Here is an 18600-nt window from a genome sequence, read left to right as displayed (position 1 = left end):
TGTCCTTACCCTCTAGGGTCCAGAGGAAAGTCAGGGGGTCAGACTTCAACCAGAGAAAGAGATGCCTCCAAATACAGAGAAGGAGTCAGCAGATGAAGAGCCTCTTGGGGAACCTTTTCTCCCTTGGTTACAGCCATGGTGGTCTCTCTGCTGCTCCCCTGACCCACCAAGCTCACTTGTGCCTCAGGGCCTTTGCACTTGCTGTTTCCTCTACCTGGCGGCTGTTTTCCCCCATCTCCACATGGCTTCCTTCTCCCTTTCACTCTCCTCACTCCGCAGTCACCATGCTGTATCCCGCCCCCCTTACCCTGCCTCGTTCTTCGTCATAGCTCTTAGCACTGTATCCCATGACATCACATGTTGTTGCTTTCTGGCGAACCCCACAGGGACAAGCACTTTGTGTTTTTTTTTCCACAGCTCTATCCCCAGCGGTGAAAACACGTCCTAGGCACACAGTGGGCTCTCATTACATGTCTGTCAAATGCATGAGTGGGTGGCTGTCAGAGGAAACCCTTGTACTGCCTCAGAGCTGAGAGCACTGGACCAGGAGTCTTGTCCTAAGGGCTGGGGGGGCCCGCCCCTTGCTCACAGCACACATCGTGAGGTCAGATCGATGCCTGGTTTCATTAGCTAGGATAAAAAGCCACATAGGAACAGATGGGGCATTTCTCAGGGTAGCATCTGCTGTCTTTGCAGTCACTCGTGGGTGGGGCCTTGGGTGGGGGCCATGCCCACCAGCCGCATGGGCGCCATCTGTGTGAGGAGGCCTCGCAGGACCTGGGAAGCCTGTCCTGCAGGCTCTGGGACTCATAACCTTCAGGAAGGACTTGACCATTCATGTCCTCCATGTGGCCCAAGGCTCTAGACCCTTCCTTCCTGGTTCTCCAGCCAACTGGGCATGAGCAAGGCCACAGATTCCATCCAGGGCAGGGAAGCACCCTCCCTCAAGCATCTCTGAACGCCACCTCTGCCTCTGGCTCCCAGCCTCCAGGAGGTCCCCCCGGGGAGGAGCAGGGGGAGCACTTTCCCCTCCCCTTGGAAGGGAGACGTTTGTGAATGGTGACACTGCATCAGTGTGGGCACTTACTCGTCCCTTCTGCTCTCACACTGGCGGCCAAGGTGCCTCCTTGCTGCCATCTCGAGGAAGAGGCGGAAGGAAGGGCTAGCATGGGCATCTGCGGCCCCCATGAAAGGGAGCTGCAGGGGTGACGTGGGCCCGGGCCCCAGGCCTTTCATCCGGGAAGAGGGGACGCACTGCCAAGCCACCTCGCCACCTGCCAGGCCGCCGGCTGTGTTACCTCATTTCGAAAAGCCGAAAGTCACAGCTTTATCCTCCTAAGAAAAGCAGTGCTTTCTGCCCTTCCCAGGGTTGCAAAGAGGGAAAAACAAAAAAACTGCACATGTGTCTCAGACCCCAGCACATTTTATTCCCCCGAGGTATGGGGATTTAATGGTGGGCCATGGACAGTGAAATTACAAAATATTTGGGGTGAAACTGTGTCAATTGCTAGCTATGGAAATGCTTTAAAGAAAATACCGGGGGTGCCTGGGTGGCGCAGTCGGTTAAGCGTCCGACTTCAGCCAGGTCACGATCTCGCGGTCCGTGAGTTCGAGCCCCGCGTCAGGCTCTGGGCTGATGGCTCGGAGCCTGGAGCCTGTTTCCAATTCTGTGTCTCCCTCTCTCTCTGCCCCTCCCCCGTTCATGCTCTGTCTCTCTCTGTCCCAAAAATAAAAAAAAAAAAAAAAGTTGAAAAAAAAAAGAAGACAATACCGAGTCGGGGGGAAAAAAAATGTAGGCGATTGAAAACTACCGGAAATAATCCGTGGAAGGTAAAATTCCCCAGGAACCTCGGAGATGCTGTCCAACCCCTCCAGTCATTGCTGGGCATTGGGACTCTGCCTCCTGGTCATTTCTTTCCCAGGGGCCTGGCTGATGTGTCCAGTGCTGTGCTTTCTCCACCAGAGTACGCTGAGCTGTGGCCTGTCCCCTGACAATCCCAAGTCCCTTTGCACATGGCTCGTCCCAGGTGGCTGTGCTGCTTACCGGGGCTGTATTTGTGGTACGGTCCTCGCTCGTATAGGGCTTGCTCTCCTACTCCATGATACAGGCGGTCATCTGGGGGCAGAAGGCTTGTAGGGTTGACCTCAGGCCTTTCTCTAAACGCACGAGACTGTCTCTCCACCGTGTGGGTTGTGTGTTTCAGGTGAAGGTTCTTTCCCTCTGTGATTACAGGCATCTTATAAATGAAGGCAGACGCTGCAAGTTGCTTTTCTTTTATTTTCACTTTTTATTTTTATTTTCTTTTTTTATTTTCTTTTTTCTTTTCTTTTTATTTTCACTTTTATTATTGCGTGAAAATACTTATAACAAAGTTTATCACTTGAAGCTTTTTCAAGTGCACATTTCAGTGGTATTCCATACATTCCCATCGCATCGTAGCCGTTGCCACCATCCATCGCTATAACTCTTTTCATCTTGTAAATCTGAGAGCCTCTGCCCATTTCACAATAACACCGCACCCTCCTCGTCCCCAAGCCCCTGGCAACCGTCTCTGTACTTTCTGTCTCTCTGGTTACGACCACTCTGGGTACCTTGTGTGGTGGAATCATGCAGTATTTGTCTTTTTGTGACTGCCTGTGGAGGTCTCTTGAGATTCCATATGAATTTCAGGATGGATTTTTCCATCTCTGCAAAAAGCCCCTTTGGGATTTTGATAGGGATTTGCATTGAAGCTGGAGATCAATCACTCTGGGTAACGTGGATGGATTTTTCCTTCTCTGCAAAAAGCCCCTTTGGGATTTTGATAGGGATTTGCATTGAAGCTGGAGATCGATCACTCTGGGTAACGTTGCCATTTTAACAATATTTAAGCCTTCCAATCCATGAACATGGGATGTCTTTCCATTTATGTCATCTTTAATTTCTTCTTAATGTTTTGTAGTTTTTGTTATATAAATCTTTTACCTCCTTGGTTAATTCCTAAGTATTTTATTCTCTTTTTTTTAATTTTTTTTAAAGTTTATTTATTTTGGAGAGATAGAGACAGCATGAGTGGGGGAGGGAAGGAGAGAGAGGGAATTCCAAGCAGGCTCTGCATTATCAGTGCGGGGGCCTGATGCGGGTCTCCAACTCATGGATCTGGAGATCATGACCTGAGCCAAAGTCTGACGTTTAACGGACTGAGCCACCCAGGCGCCCCTGATGCTATTGTAAATAGAAGTGTTTTAGTAACTGATGTTTCTTAAGAAAAAACACACATCCTTGGTTATGTGTGTATTCCCTTTAGAAATGTTAAGATTTAGGAAAGAATTAAGAAGAAAATCAGTCACACAGCATCCCATGGCCCCCTCGACACCTTGTCATCTTAGTGTTTATTTCTACAAACTCGTTTGTATGTTTTCACATGCATGTGTCACGCACATAAGTATGTATTTTTGCAGGTTGGATTACACCGTTTTTCTAGACTCCGTTTCTCGTTTAACTCTTACACATGAAATGTGTCTTTGCAACCATACACAGGTGTTGCAGAACGCAGAAGGAAAATGTAAGTGGGAGCTCTGATAAAATTAAACACACAATTTATTAATTTTTCCTTTTGGCCCAGGATAGGGTATCTGAGAATCTCGCATTTGAAAGGTACAGGCACCTAATTTAACCTGGAAAAGGAAGGACTTTTGCTGAGCGTTTGCAAACGTTGATGCTTCCGAGGGCTGGGACCTCAGTGTCCTGCTCACTGCTGTGTCCCCAACGGCCAGCACAGTGCCCGATACGTCAGGGGTGCTCAGCCACGGTCTGTTCGATGGCGGGCGCGGTCACGCCTTGCAGCTGGGAGGGGGATTTGGGCACTGATGCTCTTGCTGTGTCTTACAGGAGAGCTGGAGTCCAGGCGTCTGGTACGGGGCATACGAGGCCGAAGCATCAGCATGAAGGAGCCTACGCCTTCCAGAGCCCAGCAGGGAGCCTTCAAGACCTTGCCCCTCCGCTGGTCTTTCAGACCCAGGGAGAAACCGCCCGGTACATCTGTCGAGTTGGTGGAGTACTTGGAGTCCAGGCGGAGGCCCCGATCCACCAGCCAGTCAATCGTGCCGCTGTTGACGGGCGCTGCCTGCGAGGACGGGAAGTCCGCCGAGGGTGAAGACGGTAGGCCGGCCAGTGAGACAGTGCTGGCCCGAGCGCCCTGCCCCTCGGGCCACCCCAGTCCCTGTGCAGCCCCCGGAACCTCAGATGGCCTAAGTGCAGCCAGGAAAGCCAAGGAAAATGCGAGTCAGGATATCAGGCTCCCCAGACGGTTTGACCTGCCCCTCGCGGTGATGCCCTCAGTGCCGAATGAGAAACGAGCCCGGCCGGAGGGCCAGAAGACGGCGAACTGCAAGGGAAATGGCCAGGCCGGAAGCCTCAGCACAGCACCCTCCCCCACAGAGGCTCTGAGCAGCACGGGATTATCTAGAAACAGTGCAGAGAGCCGCCAGAATACCCGCATCAGAATGAGGGCTAATGTGGACGGCAGGGACGTCCCACAGGGGACCCTCACCCTTCTGAGGTCCGTGTTTTCCAAGAAGGAGAACAAATCTGAGAGGCCAGAGGTGGCCCCCCAGGTGTCCCCAGTGTCCCTGGTGAGCGGCAGGCTGAGCCCGGCTGTGGATGAGCACTCTCGGGGCTCCTCTCCTTCCCCCCGGATTCAGGAGAGCCTGGCCAGAGCCCCCATCACCCACTTGGAGAGGGATGTATGGTCGGCTCCCAGCTCTCTCCGCCTCCCTCGCAGAGCCGTCAGGTCCGCGAGGGCCAGTGCCCTGGGCACGTCCCAGAGGACTGTCCCAGGGGAGCACACTCCTTTGGGCACCTTGCAAAAGGTGAAATACCACACTCTTTCCTTGAGTCGGAAGAAAACGTTACCCGAGTCCAGCTTTTGATGGCGTGTTCCAGCTTGGTGTGAAGCTGGCATTCTCGTGACTGAGCAGCTTGTAAGAAGCTCGTGTGTGTGGAGAATGGGCTTCCGGGAAGCCAGTTGTCTTGGGACCCCGGAAAATAAGTTTAGTTTTGTTTTGTTTTTTTTGTTTCGGTGTCCGCATTCTGGATTTCCAAGATAGCATGTCCAAATACTTTCCTGAACCGTTCGGTGCTTTTATCCGTGCAAGCCACCAGAGGGTGCTGTTGGGTCAGCCTTACTATTTCAGGGCAAGACCTGATTGGTTTCAACAATTCCAGGGCGTGAGTCCCTACGAGAGTGATTTGGGTGTGGGCCAGCTCGACAGCCCAGTAGAGAAGAGTCTGCAACATCGAGTCAATTCTTGTCATTGGCTTCTCGTTTTCAAACCTCTACGCGCTTCCTGAGATGAAACGTTCAAGATGCCGAAAACACGATAAAGAAGGATTCTAGGGGAGGGATGGAACAGAAATGATTGAGACTTTAGGAAGATATTTAATATATAACAAAATAATTGTAGTATTTTGATACTAGGCATAAAGGAAGTTCTTTAAAAAAAATGTGTAAGTATGAGACCTATATGCAATTTTAATAAAAGCCCATCAGTGAAACATGTGAATGGCTCTCTGAGTTATTCAAGTCTAACAAATGATCTTTTTTTTTTCAAAGACTTTATGTTTATTTTTTTAAGTACGCTTCACATTCAGCACGGAGCCCAGTATGGGGCTTGAACTCACGACCCTGAGATCATGACCTGAGCTGAAGTCAGACGCTTAACTGACTGAGCCACCCAGGCACCCCTCAAAGATTTTATTTTTTAAGTAATCCCTGTACCCAACATGGGGCTCGAACTCACAACCCCGAGATCAAGAGCTGCCTGAGCCAGGGCCCCTGGGTGGCTCAGTCGGTTAAGTGTCCGACTTCGGCTCAGGTCATGAACTCACGGTTCATGAGTTCGAGCCCTGCGTCAGGCTCTGTGCTGACAGCTCGGAGCCTGAAGCCTGGAGCCTGCTTCAGATTCCTGTCTCCCTGACCCTCCCCCACTCATGCTCTGTTTGTCTCTCTCTCAAAAATAACACAAAAAAATGAGTTGTTTCCAAAATTTTAAAGTGTTTTTAAATAAAACGACTTGCCATCTTCTAAGGAAACAGCAGTCCCTTCAGGTCTGTCTCTGGAGGGTTTGTACTTACAAGGCTCGAGAGTCTGAGCCTGTCCCCACAGACCATTAGTTGACTGTCTGGTTTCCTAGAACTTTATTTTTTCCTTAGAAGCTGTTCTGACAAATATCCTGTCACTTTGTACTGGGAAGCTGCTACGTCTGACCCTAGTAGACCTGGGTCTATACTTAGTCTGTGTTCTAGAAATACTTCCTTTCTGATGGGAACCATTTGTTCAAGACATCCAACTCCTGCAGCCCAGCCACATGGCCCCAGAGGGCCACATGTATACCTGTAGACCCGTGTGGCTGCATTTCAGAAGACATCCAGGTTCTCAAGTGTGAACTGACGAAATCTCAAGCTGGATGTGGAAGACACAGCTGTCCATGCCGTCTTGGGTTCTTCTCGGACTCTAGGAATCCTGTTTCCTCCGGATCTTTCTCCTGTTGGTGCTCTTTTGTCATATTGGGCTCCCATGCCCTTCTGAGCCTAGCCTCCCTTCCTTTGTCCTCTAAAGGATTGGTTTGGGACTCAGATGTGCACCCCCAGCCTTCTTCCCTAGAAGACTTCGGCCTTTGGCATACTGTTGGACACCATGAACGAGTCCCAAGTGTTAGCGGTATTCTCCATACTGCACCACGGGCTGGAGATCTTCCCTGGGCACTGGACTTGGGAGGCTTACTAAGAGACAATACGTGGACCCTGGTGGCTATATCTGCCATCCCAGGTCTTTACCAGGGATGCCCAAGGCCCCTTGGTGTCTGCCTTCCATGAGACTGCTTCCCCCTCTGCAGGGTCCCGGCAGGAAAGGCTGGACGAACAAGAGTCTGGGAAAGGATTTTGATCTTTCCAGAATGAATCTTCATTTGATGGTTCTGCCTCTAGGAAAATTGGTCTGTTCTTATTTTCTGACAAGTATGCAACATTGCAGAGGGAAATAGCTCTAGCGCTCTCCTTTGGAAGTCACGGTCAATGTGAACGGTCACGTTTGAGGCATCGACATCTCTGTTGATGGCTTCCTGCAAGCTCTGTCAGTCCTTCAAACATCCCCCACCTCCGTCTCCATTTTTCTCCCTGAATGGACAATGGAAGAAAAGGGTCTCCGGTGAGAACCCTACCCTGAAGAAGTTAAAAAGCTGTGTTCAATCACTGCATTTGTGGTGGAAAGCAGTTACTCACACGCACCTCCAAGTCCTGGTCTCCGTGTTGTGCAGAAGAGCCTCTCTTTGGACTGACACTGGCCTGTGGCAAGTCAACCTGAAAAGAACCACACCAAAGTGGTCAGAGAAACATTAACCCCGCTTTAAACCTGGGCGTGAGAGAATTACAAGTGATCCCCCAAGATGATGCACTTCTGGCTTTCTCTAGTTAAATTCTGTAACGTCCTCCCTCCCTCTGGATATATATTATTGTGCCATAGATTAAATTTCATTTTCATGACCCTCATGGGCCCCAAATACCCCCAAAGTCATCCTCAGCAAAACTTCGTGTCACAGCATGATGACACCACAATAGGGCCTGGGCTGTTGTCCCTGAAGGTTTCTGCGTCCACACTTGTCCTGCAAAGGAGGACCTCAGGATTGGACACAGACATACATGCAGTGGTCAAGGGCCAAGACAGAGGCTCTGTTCACAAGGTGGAGCATGGAAATCAAGAGTAATTCTATTCCTCAGATCGTCGGCACTCCTGTCGGAATTCTCGCTTGGAGAACACGAGACTTTGGGAGAACCGATGGACTGGACCCAAGGAGTGATTGTGTACAGGGGGTGGCTGTGGTCTGAACAGCCACTCGGGAGCCCCAAGTGGAGCCCCATGGAGCTGAGTTTCTCTGGACATGTTGGGGGGCCCAACCTGGGGTTCTGTGGACAGACCCTCACCCCTGTCTAAATTTCAGGTCTGAAGGGAAGGCTTTCCAAGGTCCTGGTTGGCCTGGCCTTGGGGTAGCCACATACCTGCCCTAAACACATCCCTGTCATCCCTCTTGCCACAAAGAAGCACCTTGAACTGGACAGGCAAGAACCTGGGAGAGGTTGCCATGAAGTAGCTGAATGACCTTGTGAAGTCATTTCATCTGTCTGGTCTTGACATTGGACCAGATCCTCCCTCAACTCCACCCGGGCCCCGAGTCTTGATGTATTGCCTTGCACACACATTGAGAGACCAGACTCTGGAGCCAGACTGCCTGGGGCTCAGAGCCCACCCTGCCACTGTCCAGCTGTTTGAGTTTGGGAAGTTACGTACCCCCCTGTGGCTCTCTTGCCTTGTCTGTGAAGTGGGGATAATAATAAGACCCGATTCAATGGGTTGCTGAGAGTATGAAGTGAGCTAATTAGCAAACATCAATTATCGCTGTTACCAGGACTCTGAGCTGCCAGGAGAGGATTCAAATTCAAGTCAGTGTTGCTCTGTGAACTCAGGGTCCTTCTAGTTCTTGGTACAAGTTGGCTTAGAGTATCGTAGGGGGACATAGGGTGGATCCCAAGAGAGCTGCTAGTGAGATGCATTCATTGGAAGCCGACTAAATACTTTTGCTGACATATCATTGATTCTGGAGGTTTAAAAACCTTCTGTTCCACTGCCTTAGAAATGGACTAAAGTTGACTCCATTTTTAGAGGTCCTGTAACTTCATTTGTCTGCCGTCCAGCCCATTTAGGGGCTGTATTTATTTTTGTCCCTGGCTGAACCCAAGCAGCTCCTACCCAGGAAACGTTCTGAACTGAAACGTTGACAAGTCAACTGGCAATTCTGTACAAAATACTAAGAGTGGTGCTCATGAGATCATTTTGATGTTAACCCAAATCCTAGTTTATCTCAACCAGAACCTGACTCCCCAAAAAGCTGCATTAATCAGAACTCTCCCCAGTAGGCTCTATTTGAATGGATTGGCACACAGGGGCCTGGGACATCGCTGTGGCTAGGGCTGTGTCGCACATGCTGACAATTCTGCTTATTCTCGAATTCTACCACCGTCTTCCCATTTCTTAGCTCATTGATCTAGGGCCCTCCAATTCAGCCCACCCAGCAGATGAAGAACCCCCATTAGTGTCAAAATATTGGAGGGGGGAATCAAATTTCAAGAACACTCCACTTGTCAAGACGATGGTCTGAACCATGTGTTAGGCAGTGATGCTTTCTTTTTCCCTCCCCTAGGATGGTAAGTACAGATGGAGAAGTAGAAACAACCGAAGGCCTTTTTGTAGAGGCTACACGTTCAAATTCAGGATTAGCTATTAATGATGTGGCCTTGTGACAAGTACAGTGATGTCTTGGAGCTTTGGTCTGATCATCGGTGCAATGGGAACCCTGCAGTGGCTGGGGTGAGCTCCCACCAGCTCCTAGGAGCCCACCGTTAAATATTCCCTAATGTCACCAGGCATCGCTATGTCGAAATCGGCCATGGGGTGCAATTATTTATAGCATAGAATTCAGCAGATGCTCAAATCAGGGTTTCTACCCCGGAGAGCCAGTGTGCCAGCGTATCACTGGAATGATGATACTGTCACTTGTTACTTCATGAGATTATTTAGGGAAACATCTTAAAGCTGGAAAATCAGTGTTTACAAAGTGGCTATGAGTCTATGCTTTGGAACGAGCCAAACATGGCCTCAAAACTCTACTACCTTGGGCCACTTGCTTCCTTGGTCTGAGCCACAGCATCATGTGTGGGGATAAGAATACCCATCTTGCTGTGTTGATGTGAGAACTGGATTCATTAACAACAGGCACCAGTAACGTCAGACAAATAACAGTTGTTGACTTTTGCAAGGGATTGAGCATCGTTCTTTTAGAATAGATTAAGAGGTTAACCAGCATAGCTTTTAATAACCTTCTCCGGTTTACATTAAGGGTTTCATAGACTGTCAGAACCGATCACCTACTCGCATGTAAGCTGGTGCCACTTTTTGGATACATTCCAGTCTGGTTGGGTGCCTCCAGCGAGGCTCCTAGGCAGATCTCTCCTTTCTGGTACTGTACTCAGATGCATCAGAGACTGGAAATCTGCAGGGCTGGGAAATAAGCCTTCAGTCTGGTTCTGGTTCTGGGTGTGTAGAGTTATATGACTTTTGGGGAGAGAGAAGACCCCCTATTTCCCAGCCTCTCTTCTAAGGCTCATTCCCCAAAGGAAGAAATACATATTGGATTGGGTCAGATTCCAAGACACATACTTATTAGAGGGCAAGTTACAGTCTTTCAGAAATTCGCCTGGATCTGTTGCCTTCTTTGGTTTCCAGCCTCCCTGGGCGTAGGCTGACAGGTCTAGCCATCTGGTTCTTTCCCTTCTTCTGAAAGACTTCAGAAGGTAAAGCACTACCACTACACCCACCACCTAACATTTCCTACTGCATGCCAGGGCTCACGTACTCTTTAAACATTCCTGTGATGGAAATGATATCATACCCATTTTGCAGATGTCGAGTCTAAGACATAGTGTAAATACGTAGTTTCGATCCCATTCAACCATTTTTGACCTACCAAAAAGGGCAGTTTCACAGGGTCCAACCTAATGACCAAGGCCACCTGCCGGCTTGTAGGAGAGCTAGAATCTGCTCTCTCTGGAGACAATTTTCCAAGCAAGTGACTGCAGAATTCTAGCAGATGCCACAAAAGATGACGAGGACAAGGAAACATGAAGAGTGATGAATCTCATAATTTATAGTCTTACATCGAGATAAAATTCAGTATGAATTTAAAATATGCTAAAAATTATTTAAAATAAGGATTTTTTTTTGAAACCGATGTGATATGAACACAGAGAAAAACCTAATAATAAATTGAACGTAAACATTTTGGATCCTCTCAGCAATGTCACACAGTGTCCTTTTGGGGAAGCAGATCAAGCTCCTGACACTTTTCTCTCTTTACTTTCCCTGATTGGGGTAGTGATCTGAGTTAAGCCCTCTTAAGGAGTGGCTCTTGATTTTCAATTCGCTTTCAGTGAATAGTCAATGAATCTCAATATGGCTTCCAGACGAGAAAGGGCTCTGAGGCTGTTTCCAGGCTGGAAGGACCACTCTCAACGAACACTCCCCACTCTGTCATAGAAACTCTCTGCCTTCTTTTGTAATTAAAAAAATATATTATATACGAGCATATGATGGCGTTTTGCCACTTATTTATTTATTTTGAGAGAGACAGAGACAGCACAAGTAGGAGAAGGACGGAGAGAGAGGAGAGAGAGAGAATCCCAAGCAGGTTCCATGCTGTCAGCACAGAGCCCGATGCAGGGCTTGAACTCACGAACCGTGAGATCATGACCTGAGCCAAAATCAAGAGTCAGACACTCAACCTACTGAGCCATCCAGGCACCTGCCACTTCCTTTTTTTATTCAAACTTCCCTTTATTTATTAAATTTATTGAGATATCATTGGCATATACCATTGTGTAAGTTGAAGATGTACAATGTGCTGATTTGATACATTTATACGTTGCAATGTGATCGCCATTTGCAGCGTGAGCTAATGCTTCTAGTGTGTCACATGATTATTTTTTTTTTTGTAATTTAACTTTATTTTTTATTTATTTTATTTTATTTTTTTAACGTTTTATTTATTTTTGAGACAGGGAGAGACAGAGCATGAACAGGGGAGGGTCAGGGAGAGGGAGACACAGAATCTGAAACAGGCTCCAGGCTCTGAGCTGTCAGCACAGAGCCTGACGCGGAGCTTGAACTCACAGACCGAGAGATCACGACCTGAGCCGAAGTCCACCGCTTAACCGACTGAGCCACCCAGGTGCCCCTATTTTTTATTTTTTAAAATTTACATCCAAATTAGTTAGTATATAGTGAAGCAATGATTTCAGTAGATTCCTGAATGCCCTTTACCCATTTAACCCATACCCCCTCCCACAACCCCTCCAGCAACCCTCAGTTTGTTCTCCATATTTATGAGTCTCTTTTGTCCCCCCTCCCTGTTTTTATATTATTTTTGTTTCCCTTTCCTTATGTTCATCTGTTTTGTCTCTTAAAGTCCTCATATGAGTGAAATCGTATGATTTTTGTCTTTCTCTGACTAATTTCACTTAGCATAATACCCTCCAGTTTCATCCATGTAGTTGCAAATGGCAAGATTTCATTCTTTTTGATTGCCGAGTAATACTCCATTGTGTATATGTGTATATATATATATATATATATATATATATATATATATATATATATACCCCATCTTCTTTATCCATTCATTCATCGATGGACATTTGGGCTCTTTCCATACTTTGGCTATTGTTGATAGTGCTGTTATAAACATGGGGGTGCATGTGTCCCTTCAAAACAGCACAACTGTATCCCTTGGATAAATGCCTAGTAGTGCAACTGCTGGGTCGTAGAGTGGTTCTATTTTTAGTTTTCTTGAGGAACCTCCATATTGTTCTCCAGAGTGGCTGCACCAGCTTGCATTGCCATGAACAATGCAAAAGAGATCCTCTTTCTCCGCATCCTCGCCAACATCTGTTGTTGCCTAAGTTGTTAATGTTAGCCATTCTGACAGGTATAAGGTGGTATCTCATTGTGGTTTTGATTTGTATTTCCCTGATGATGAGTGATGTTGAGCATTTTCTCATGTGTCAGTTGGCCATCTGGATGTCTTCTTTGGAGAAGTGTCTATTCATGTCTTCTGCCCATTTCTTCACTGGATTATTTGTTTTTTGGGTGTTGAGTTTGATAAGTTCTTTGTAGATTTTGGATACTAACCTTTATCTGACATGTCATTTGCAAATATCTTCTCCCATTCTGTTGGTTGCCTTTTAGTTTTGCTGATTGTTTCCTTCGCTGTGCAGAAGTTTTTTATTTTGATGAGGTCTCAGTAGTTCATTTTTGCTTTTGTTTCCCTTGCCTCCAGAGACGTGTTGAGTAAGAAATTGCTGTGGGCAAGATCAAAGAGGTTTTTGCCTGCTTTCTCCTCGAGGATTTTGACGGCTTCCTGTCTTACATTGAGGTCTTTCATCCATTTTGAGTTTATTTTTGTGTATGATGTAAGAAAGTGGTCCAGGTTCATTCTTCTGCATGTTGCTGTCCAGTTTTCCCAGTACCACTTGCTGAAGAGACTGTCTTTATTCCATTGGATATTCTTTCCTGCTTTGTCAAAGATGAGTTGGCCATACGTTTGTGGGTCCATTTCTGGGTTCTCTATTCTATTCCATTGATCTGAGTGTCTGTTCTTGTGCCAGTCCCATACTGTCTTGATGATTACAGCTTTGTAGTATAGCTTGAGGTCTGGGATTGTGATGCCTCCTGCTTTGGCTTTCTTTTTCAAGATTACTTTGGCTATTCGGGGTCTTTTCTGGTTCCATACAAATTTTAGGATTATTTGTTCTAGTTCTGTGAAGAATGCTGGTGTTACTTTGATAGGGATTGCGTTGAATATGTAGATTGCTTTGGGTAGTACTAACCTTTTAACAATATTTGTTCTTCCTATCCAGGAGCATGGAATCTTTCTCCATTTCTTTGTGTCTTCTTCAATTTCTTTCATAAGCTTTCTACAGTTTTCAGTGTATAGATTTTTCCCCTCTTTGGTTAGATTTATTCCTAGGTATTTTATGGTTTTGGGTGCAACTGGAAATGGGATCGATTCCTTGATTTCTCTTTCTGTTGCTTCATTGTTGGTGTATAGGAATGCAACCGATTTCTGTGCATTGATTTTATATCCTGCAACTTGGATGAATTCATGAATCAGTTCTAGCAGTTTTTTGGTGGAATCTTTTGGGTTTTCCATATAGAATATCATGCTATCTGTGAAGAATGAAAGTTTGACCTCCTCCTGGCCAATTTGGGTGCCTTTTATTTCTTTGTGTTGTCTGATTGCAGAGGCTTAAGTCTTCCAATACTATGTTGAATAACAGTGGCAAGAGTGGACATCCCTGTTTTGTTCCTGACCTTAGGGGGAAAGCTCTCAGTTTTTCCCCATTGAGGATGATATTAGCATTGGGTTGCTCATATATGGCTTTTATCATCTCGAGGTATGATCCTTGCACCCCTACTTTCTTAAAGGTTTTTATCAATAAAGGATGCTGTATTTTGTCAAATACTCTCTCCACATCTATTGAGAGGATCATATGGTTCTTGTCCTTTCTTTTATTGATGTGATGAATCACGTTAGTTGTTTTGCAGATATTGAACCAGCCCTGCATCCCAGGTATAAATCCCACTTGGTCATGGTGAATAATTTTTTTAATGTATTGTTGGATCCGGTTGGCTAATATCTTGTTGAGGATTTTTGCATCCATGTTCATCAGGGAAATTGGTCTGTAGTTCTCCTTTTTAGTGGGGTCTCTGTCTGTTTTTGGAATCAGGGTAATGCTGGCTTCATAGAAAGAGTTTGGAAGTTTTCCTTCCAATTCTATTTTTTGGAACAGTTTCAAGAGAATAGGTGTTAACTCTTCCTTAAATATTTGGTAGAATTCCCCTGGAAAGCCATCTGGCCCTGGACTCTTGTTTTTTTGGCAGATTTTTTATTACTAATTCAATTTCCTTACTGGTTATGGGTCTTCTCAAATTTTCTATTTCTCCCTGTTTCAGTTTTGGTAGTGTATATGTTTCTAGGAATTTGTCCATTTCTTCCAGATTGCCCATTTTATTGGCATATAATTGCTCATAATATTTTCTTATTATTGTTTTTATTTCTGTTGTGTTGGTTGTGATTTCTCCTCTTTCATTCTTGATTTTACTTATTTGGGTCCTTTCCTTTTTCTTCTTGATTAAATTGGCTAGTGGTTTATCAATTTTGTTAATTCTTTCAAAGAACCAGCTTCTGGTTTCATTGATCTGTTCTACTGTTTTTTTGGTTTTGATAGCATTAATTTCTGCTCTAATCTTTATTATTTCCTGTATTCTGCTGGTTCTGGGTTTTGTTTGCTGTTCTTTTTCCAGCTCCTTAAGGTGTAAAGTTAGGTTGTGTATCTGAGATCTTTCTTCCTTCTTTAGGAAGGCGTGGATTGCTATATACTTTCCTCTTATGGCTGCCTTTGCTGCGTCCCAGAGGTTTTGGGTTGTGGTGCTATCATTTTCATTGACGTCCATATACTTTTTAATTTCTTCTTTAACTGCTTGGTTAGTCCATTCATTCTTTAGTAGGATGTTCTCCAAGTATTTGTTACCTTTCCAAATTTTTTCTTGTGGTTGATTTCGAGTTTCATAGCATTGTGGTCTGAAAATATGTACGGTATGATCTCGATTTTTGTACTTACTTAGGGCTGATTTGTGTCCCAGTATATGGTCTATTCTGGAGAACGTTCCATGTGCACTGGAGAAGAATGTATATTCTGCTGCTTTAGGATGAAATGTTCTGAATGTATCTGTTAAGCCCATCTGGTCCAATGTGTCATTCAAAGCCATTGTTTCCTTGTTGATTTTTTGATTAGATGATCTGTCCATTGTTGTGAGTGGGGTAGTGAAGTCTCCTACTATTATGGTATTACTGTCGATGAGCTTCTTAATGTTTGTGATTAATTGATTTATATATTTGGGTCCTTCCACATTTGGCGCATAAATGTTTACAATTGTTAGGTCTTCTTGGTCTATAGGCCCCTTGATTATGATATAATGCCCTTCTGCATCTCTTGATACAGTCTTTATTTTAAAGTCAAGATTGTCTGATATAAGTATGGCTACTCTGGCTTTCTTTTGTTGCATGATAGATGGTTCTCCATCCCCTTATTTTCAATCTGTAGGTGTCTTTAGGTCTAAAGTGGGTCTTTTGTAAACAGCATATAGATGGGTCTTGTTTTCTTATCCATTCTGTTACCCTGTGTCTTTTGATTGGAGGATTGAGTCCATTGACGTTTAGAGTGAGTACTGAAAGATATGAATTTATTGCCATAATGATGCTTGTAGAGTTGGAGTTTCTGTTGGTGTTCTCTGGTCCTTTCTAATCTTTTGTTGCTTTTGGTATTTATTTATTTATTTATTTATTTATTTATTTATTTATTTATGTATTTATTTATTTATTTATATATATATTTTTTTTCATTTTTTCTCCCCTCAGAGAGTCCCCCTTAAAATTTCTTGCAGGGCTGGTTTAGTGGTCACAAATTCCTTTAATTTTTGTTTGTCTGGGAAACTTTTAATCTCTCCTTCTATTTTGAATGACAGCCTTGCTGGATAAAGAATTCTTGGCTGCATATTTTTCTGACTCAGCACATTGAATATATCCCGCCACTCCTTTCTGGCCTGCCAAGTTTCTGTGGATAGGTCTGCTGCAAACCTGATCTGTCTTCCCTTGTAGGTTAGGGACTTTTTTCCCTTGCTGCTTTCAGGATTCTCTCCTTGCCTGAGTATTTTGTGATTTTGACTATGATATGCCTCGTTGATAGTCGGTTTTTGTTGAATCTAATGGGAATCCTCTGTGCTTCCTGGATTTGATATCTGTGTCTTTCCCCAGGTTAGAAAAGTTTTCCACCATGATTTGCTCACATAACCCTTCTACCCCTATTTCTCTCTCTTCCTCCTCTGGGACCCCTATGATTCTGATGTTGTTCCTTTTTAATGAGTCACTGATTTCTCTAATTCTTAAATCGTGCTCTTTTGCCTTAATCTCCCTCTTTTTTTCTGCTTTGTTATTCTCTATAAATTTGTCTTCTATATCGCTGATTCTCTGTTCTGCCTCCTCATCCATCCTTGCCACCGCTGCATCCATCTGTGATTGCAGCTCAGTTAGAGCATTTTTAATTTCATTCTGGCTATTTTCTACTTCTTTAATCTCTGCAGAAAGGGATTCTAATCTATTTTTGACTCCAGCTAGTATTCTTATTATCATGATTCTAAATTCTGGTTCAGACATCTTGCTTGTGTCTGTGTTGGTTAAATCCCTGGCTGTTGTTTCTTCGTGCTCTTTCTTTTGGGGGTGAATTCCTTCGTTTTGTCATTTTGAAGGGAGAAAAGGAATTAATGAGATAGAAAAATTGAAATTAAAAAAATTAAAATTAAAAAAATATTAAAATTAAAAATTAAACACACACACACACACACACACACACAAATCAAATAGATTATGCTAGATCCTAGGTGTGTTTTGGTCTGGGTGTAGAATGTGGTTTGACAGATTAGAGAAACACACACACACACACACACACACACACACAAAAGGGGGGAGAGAGAGAAAAAAGGAAATTGAGAATTTGAAAAAAATGAATACACTAGACTAAAATACACAAACGTAGAGAATATAGTAGAAAAAAATTATAGAAAAATATTTTTAATAAAAATCAAAAAGAAATATGATTTTTTTCATTTTCTATATTTAAGAAAAAAGAAAAGAAATGAAAAAGAAAAAAGATAAAAAAAGAAATCATTTGAAAATCTGAAAAAGTGAATACACTGTAGTAGACTGAAATAAAATGATGGGAGTAAGAGAGAATTTGAAAAAATTTACATAAAAGCAAAAAATATAGTAATAAAAATTAAAGACAGATATTTTTAATAAAAATTGAAACTAAAAATGAGTTTTTTCTCTTTCTGTATTCAAGGAAAAGAATTGTGAAAGAGAAAAAGAAAAAAGAGAAAAGAAAAAAAAAATTGAATAGATGAACCTGCTAACAGATTGAAGTAGGACTGAAAGTGCTTCGTTTTCCCCTAGAGTCAGTCCGTGTAGCTCTTTATAGTCCGTAGATTAAGCCGCGGTGAGACTTGTGTTCTTGAAGAGCGAAGTTGGCCCAGTTGGGCGGGGCTCGGTGTAACGGCTCCGCTCTCCCCTAGATGGCGCTGCTAGCCTATCAGGGTGGATGGTTGCGGTGCTCATCGGTGCGCATGCACATGCGCGGCAGCCGTGAAAAATGACGCCACCCAGCCACCCAGTTCTCCCGGATCAGCAGTCGCGCACCGGTCCTCCGTCTTCAGCTCTCGTCCACTCCCCGCTTTTTCCCTCTCCGTGACCAGGCCCCAGGCAGTACCTCTCTCCCGAGTTTTGTCTCCGACGCGGCTGTTTTCCCCGGCCCCTTGCTTCCGAAGGACGGCGGCTTTCACCCGCTCCGCCCCTCTGCCGGAGGGTCTCACCGATCAATGGCCGAATGAGCAATGGTCGAGTGTCGGCTGCACCCAGGAACGCCCGCTGGACTCTGTTGTCGCCGGTGCCCCGAGACTGCGGCCAGGGGCCAGTCCACCCCCCAAAAAGATCACGAGACAGTGCGGCCTCAGCGTTTCAGGGACCGTGGAAAATCGCGACACACATCTGGCACCAGGCTTCGCCCTCAACCACCTTGCCCCAGCCCCAGAGAGTGTGGCCGCCTTCCGGGATCTGCTGGGACCAGGTGGCTTCAACAGTCTCTACCAAATGTCCTTCCGGCAGTGGAACCGCTTTTCCCCGTGTGGCCAGAGAACCTCCCGGTCCCCACTCTGTTCCCGGGGATTCGCCCTTCCCACCAGAGCACCGCCAGGTAGGGAGCTGCGGGGTTGCAGCCTTTGCGCTTCCCTTGTTTACAGTCTTAATGCAAACCCTCTCCTTTCTCCTTTCTCCCTTTTCGGTTTAGTCCCTGCGGCCGTTTCCAATTTTCCACATTCTCTCCAGCTGCTTTTGGGGAGGGGT

The 18600-nt window shown here is 45.3% G+C and overlaps 1 protein-coding gene across 4 annotated transcripts in view; it reads left to right on the top strand.

Moving 5' to 3' along the window:
• The window catches only part of USP43 (ubiquitin specific peptidase 43), a 62605-nt gene extending 57065 nt beyond the window's left edge, over positions 1–5540 (top strand). For all 4 annotated transcript variants that reach the window (XM_053892740.1, XM_053892739.1, XM_053892738.1 and 1 more), the window contains exon 15: positions 3872–5540. In XM_053892740.1, the coding sequence (XP_053748715.1) occupies positions 3872–4911 (1040 nt within the window). In that variant the 3' untranslated portion in view covers positions 4912–5540. The remainder of the gene's footprint in view (positions 1–3871) is intronic.
• Positions 5541–18600: the final 13060 nt, after the last annotated feature.

The sequence above is a fragment of the Panthera pardus genome, unplaced genomic scaffold (genome assembly GCF_024362965.1).
Source record: "Panthera pardus isolate Hobbes unplaced genomic scaffold, ASM2436296v1 HiC_scaffold_3, whole genome shotgun sequence".
NCBI classification, from domain to species: domain Eukaryota; kingdom Metazoa; phylum Chordata; class Mammalia; order Carnivora; family Felidae; genus Panthera; species Panthera pardus.
Note: the sequence above shows the minus strand (reverse complement) of the source record. Positions and strands in the feature narration are given on the sequence as shown.